Genomic DNA, 5391 nt, shown 5'->3' with positions numbered 1-5391 from the left:
CGGTCTCGGTAGCAGATACTCAACTCTGCTGTTGCAGCACAAAAGCTTCCACAGATGATTCCTAAACAAATGAAAGGGGCTCTGTTCCAATAAAACCTCAACTACAAAAACAAGCAGATCACGCCTGCCCATAGTTCGCTTGATCTATACAAATAAACAAAATTAGGACTATTCAACAGTTTCAGAATTTATCACTAAGATGTGTTAACTCAGAAGAAACAGAAGTAGCAGGCATGAATAAAATAAATCCACCTTCTTAATGAATCAAAAGTTAGTCCTATAACTTTTATACACTGCATATAGGAAGGAATGTAAAGTGTTACATTTCTGAGAGTAACTTGGCATATCACAGTGCGTAATGATACGTTACATACTTTTTTGTTAAAATTCTACTAAGAACTTAATCGTAGTAAAAACCAACGAACTAAAGAATTCCTAACGACATGAGTAATCATCTCCAACGTTAATTATTAATAAAAAAGCCCTAATGCAAAAGTATGGTCAATATGACCCTCGTTCTCACAGATGCAGATAGCCAAACAGATGTAACTATATCCATGAGATACTGGGCTCTAGTTTTCTCGTACTGTCTCGGTCTGGCTTTGGTATTAGGGTAGCGCTGGCCTCACACAATGACTTAGGGAGTTTTCTCACTGCTTCGATCCTCTGAAAGAGATGCAGAGAATCGGTATCATTTCTCCCTTAATGGTTGGGTAGAATTCACCAGTGAACTTAGCTGGGCCTGGTGCTTTCTTTTAGGAGGTCATTAATTATTGACTGAATGTCTGTAGTAGATATAGGCCTATTCAGATTGTCTGCTGCCAAACAGTCGTATACCAAAATGTTAAACTGTGGTTTTTAACTTTCTTTGAACGTTCATGTGTTTTCTAAGTTTTCTAAAATAAACATGATTATGTTGTAATAGGAAACAAACTTTTTTTTTTTAAGTTGGCCATATCTAATTACTATGATTTGGTCAAATAAGACATAAAAGAAGTTATAAATCATAGCTTAGGAATTTTAAAAACAGTGTAAAAAAAATACCACAATTTCCAAACCAAGACAATGCAGATTCTTTTCCCTGAGGGAGCAAGTTATCACTTCTGTACTGTACCTGGACAAGAAATGCTTCCGGGTCTCTCTGTGTCCCTTTCATTCCCAGGACAGCAGAGAAAGTCACTTTGATGTTGAAGTCTTTTCCGACTTCCACGGCAAGACCTTTTTGCTTTTCGGCAGTAATAAATGCACTCAGAAGTTTAGAATATTCCTTGAGATTAGTATAAGAGAATTTATATAGGGGAGTTAAACTATATAAAGTCCATTGCTTATGCAGAAGGAATGCAACCTTTTGAGGTTCAACATCTTCCTAAAAATAAAATCATGACAAAAGAAGTTTAAGAATTAGGAAACTTTAGTAAATAAGAAGTTAATAATAGTATTTTAAGTACTGCATACCGATCTATGACTGGGTACCTGACCACTGCACTCCAGACAAACTGGAGTTTGCCAAACTCACCGAAGGTCCTTAAAAGGATCTTTGCTTTTGCTCTGCGTTCCTTCTGGAACGCTCTTCCCATGGATGTTCACATGGCATGTCCCTGTCCTTCGATCTGCCCAAATGTCCTCAAGAGGCCACCCTATTGAAGTAGCACCTGCCCCCACTCCAACTTGATCACTCTATATCTCCTTAATATGCTTTTTTTCACAGCATTTATTACTATGTGATGTTATAGATCTGTCTGATTGTTATTGTCTGTTTTCCCTACTAGACTATAAGAATGATTAAAAGAGGGATTTTGTCTATTCTATTCACTAGTACATCTCTAGAATAATGACATCTAGAACAGGTGTTCAATAAATATTTATCGGATGAACAGTGATGTTTCACTTTTAGAAACTTCAAATTATAGATTTTGAAAATAGTAGTTATTCCTGGAGCAACTACTTTGATTGGTTTTAATTAAGCAGTTTTTTAAAATTGTTTGGCAATGTATCCATTCTATGACACAATGCCTATATCAGTAGATTAAGTGAAAAGATACTTGGGAGTATTTCTGCCAGGCTCTATTAAACCACAGGTACCATTCGAAACAAAAACATTTCATTTGTATTACTCTACAGCATTCCCGAAGGTCTTCACAGACACCCTATAGGCTCCTAGCTGTATGCTGAATTGAATTTTTCTATAGAATCCATACTTCCTGACAGTCTCACAGCTCCCACTATCGTGTGGAACTTTCGCTACGACTGTCTACTTGACAAAAATATTTGCTTTGACTAGAGTATTTATGGAAACTTTTACATGACAGTTTATGTACTTTTTTCTTATTACTATCAAAAGGTATGGCAAAATTGTTTGTATCACAGAGATAAGGGAGCACTGAATTGGGCATTCCAAACTTTATATGGAATTTCTGTTTTCTGATGAGGAACCATCACTTTCATTACCAGCACTAGTAATTTTCCTTTAAGATAGTTTTCACAAAAAAAGGAAAAATTTTCTCATATCTCAAAATATACTATGCACACAACATTGACAAGAAAACAAAGTTACAAAGGTATGAGTGAGTGATCAGCCAGGCTCCTTGCTGAATGACTCAAAACCACACACCAAACTTGTATTGACTAGGGCTTTATCTCATGCTTCAATAAAGTTACAACTTAGTAATCCTGTGTGTCATCAGAGTTGTTATAAATCAAAACAGAACATGTTGCCACCAGATAAATCTGGGCCAATTTAAACACCAAAATAATTTAGTAATGAATTGCAAAATTTGAAAAACTGGAATTCATGAATCCGTACTGATAAACAGGAGAAAGGAGAAAAGTTTATAATAGAATGCCAAAGGCTGGTTGCTAAATATGGAGTAAACGGAGTTAGAAAATCATTATTTTGCAACCATCATGATAAAGATGGGATCAGGCAAAAATTATCAATAGATGTTAACTGTATGGGGAAATTTGGACAAGGAACAGGATGTCTAGATTATCTTAAAAGTGTCTCCCCACTGCTTCTTAGCAGCACGGGGGAATAAAACAGTAATTACTGAACGACACCCTGACAGGATGATGAGTTAACATCACCTATGTAGGACCAGATGTCACTCCCCAAGGACACAACAGCACCTATACAATATTCCAGCCAAGAATATATAACTTCAATCTAATCATGATGAAACATCAAATACAAAATGAGGAATATTCTATTTTAAAAAGAGAGAAGAGGAAACGATCCTCTTCAAAAATATCACTGTCACAAAAGACAAAGAAATATTGTGGCAATGTTCCAGATTAAAGGAGGTCAGCAGACATAACAGAGGGGGTCCCTGGTGATCGTGTGAATAACTGTTTCTTTCAGCTGTTTCTCATTTACTACCTGAGGGATTAAGATACTAAAAAACTAAAATGCTTTGTTCATGTATAGTCTCAATTACTGATTAACTCAATTACTGATTAACACAATGGAACACAAAAAGCATACCTGCAACTGTGGACACTGGGGAATTTTCCTTCGAGGTGGAGTCGGGACAAATGACGTCAGCTTCCTGGCCGATTCTAATCGTTTCTGCAGAGGAGTGGCACCTATGAAATAATCTTTAAGCCTTGAGGGTGCACTCTGTCTGGGAGTTGATTCTGGTGCATCATGAGAATCCATGATCTACATAAAAAGAAATAAAACCACAATTCTAAACACTAAAAAGTTCATCTGGACTCACAGTTTCAATGATTCTTCTCCTCACTGTAAAGGAATTCTCTCTCTCCCTCCCCATCTCTGCCCCAGTTTCGACTTCAACCACGTCCAGTATTTCTCGCTGGCTACAGGCCATTTTTATGAATATCTTACAGATAACACAAGCACAACAGGCTCAAAACTAAATTCGACTCCTTCCCATCCTCCTTTCAAAAGCTAGCTGGTCTGTTTTCAAATTCCTGTCAATTTTCCAAGTTAATTTAACTCCATTTAATAGTTTCCCACTTTCGTTCTTTAACAGGTAGTCGCTAAACACATACTTTTGAGTGTTTCCTTCGGAGGTCTCTGCCATCCATTCCCAAAGCTACTTCCTTAGCCAGGTGCTCACCACCTACCGCAGCTCTGCGTTTTCCACATCCAAGCGTAATCACTCTTCAGAAATGGCACTTTATTATCAGACACCTTTGCAAAAACCTTTACGGCAATGAAGTAAATTCTATTCTGCTCTGAATTTAAGATCTTTCTTAATTCAGCTTGTCCTTATCCTCCTACTTCTCCTAGACATATTCTTGCCTTCATCTGTTTGCCTGTCGACTCTATTCCACATCTGAAATTTCCTTTTGCCATTCTACCTCCTTTAAGACTGTGCTTGATCTGACTCAATTTCTTGTAAGGAAAAAAAACCCTGCACTGTCAGTGGAACTGTAAATTGGTGAAGCCCCGATAAAAAACCGTATGGAGAGTCTTCCAAAAACCAAAATTAGACCATATGACAGCAATTCCACTTCTCAGTATTTATACAAAGAATACAAAAACACTAACTCGAAAAGATATCTGCACCCCTATGTTCACTGCAGCACTGTTTCCAATAGCCGAGATATGGAAGCAAACTAGGTGTCTGTATATACACAATGGAATATTATGCAGTCATGAAAACAGAATGAAATCTTGTCATGTGCAACAACATAGATGGACCTAGACAGTATTATGCTAAGTGACACAAGTCAGAGAAAGACAAATACCGCATTTCACTGATTTGTGGAATCTAAAAACAAAACAAAACAAATGAATAACCAAAACAGACTCATAGTGATCTAACTGATGGTTCCCAGAGAGTAGAGTGTGCCGGGATGGGTGGAGAAGGAGAAATATAGTCAATAATATTGTGATAAGTTTGCACAGTGACAGATGATTAAGAGAATTAGTGGGGTGGTCACGTTGCAAGCTATGTAAATGTCAGATCACAGTATTACACACCTGACGCTAATCTAACTAATATAATATTGTATGCCAATTATACTTAAATAATATTTAAAAGCCCAGGCAGTATATATTTACTGAATATTTCTATAAAACTTTAAAATTAGTGTAAAATTAGCTAGCTCTCCCGCCAAGTGCTGCACTTGTAGTTCATGGCACACAATTACAACTTCGTTGTTTTTCTTGTGTTAAGTCTGTGAAGGAAGGGAGCCTGACTTCAATCGCCTTTCTACGTTGCCACCAGTCCCTGAAGCCAACCGCCCCAAGGCCAAGGCTTAGCCGGGCGCCACGGGCGTAGCGGGAAACACACCGAAACACACAAGTATTATAAAGATAACGACCACATAACAGGGCAAAATATCAAGTTTACTGCCAGTCCTGTACCAACATTAAGCATCTTACCAATGAAATGCTGTGATGACGCTGTCACCCAGGCCGGC

General features: G+C 37.6%; 1 protein-coding gene across 1 annotated transcript in view; it reads right to left on the bottom strand.

The window, feature by feature from the left end:
- The window catches only part of CENPL (centromere protein L), a 13257-nt gene that overhangs the window by 7484 nt on the left and 382 nt on the right, over positions 1–5391 (bottom strand). The window contains exons 2-3 of the mRNA XM_023537589.1: positions 3482–3658; positions 1001–1366 (exon numbers count right to left, since the gene is read on the bottom strand). Coding sequence (XP_023393357.1) covers positions 1001–1366; positions 3482–3655 — 540 coding nt within the window. The 5' untranslated portion in view covers positions 3656–3658. The remainder of the gene's footprint in view (positions 1–1000; positions 1367–3481; positions 3659–5391) is intronic.

This window comes from Pteropus vampyrus, unplaced genomic scaffold (assembly GCF_000151845.1).
Source record: "Pteropus vampyrus isolate Shadow unplaced genomic scaffold, Pvam_2.0 Scaffold194, whole genome shotgun sequence".
NCBI classification, from domain to species: Eukaryota; Metazoa; Chordata; class Mammalia; order Chiroptera; family Pteropodidae; genus Pteropus; species Pteropus vampyrus.
The sequence above is the reverse complement of the archived record's forward strand: the minus strand, read 5'-3'. Positions and strand labels throughout refer to the sequence as shown.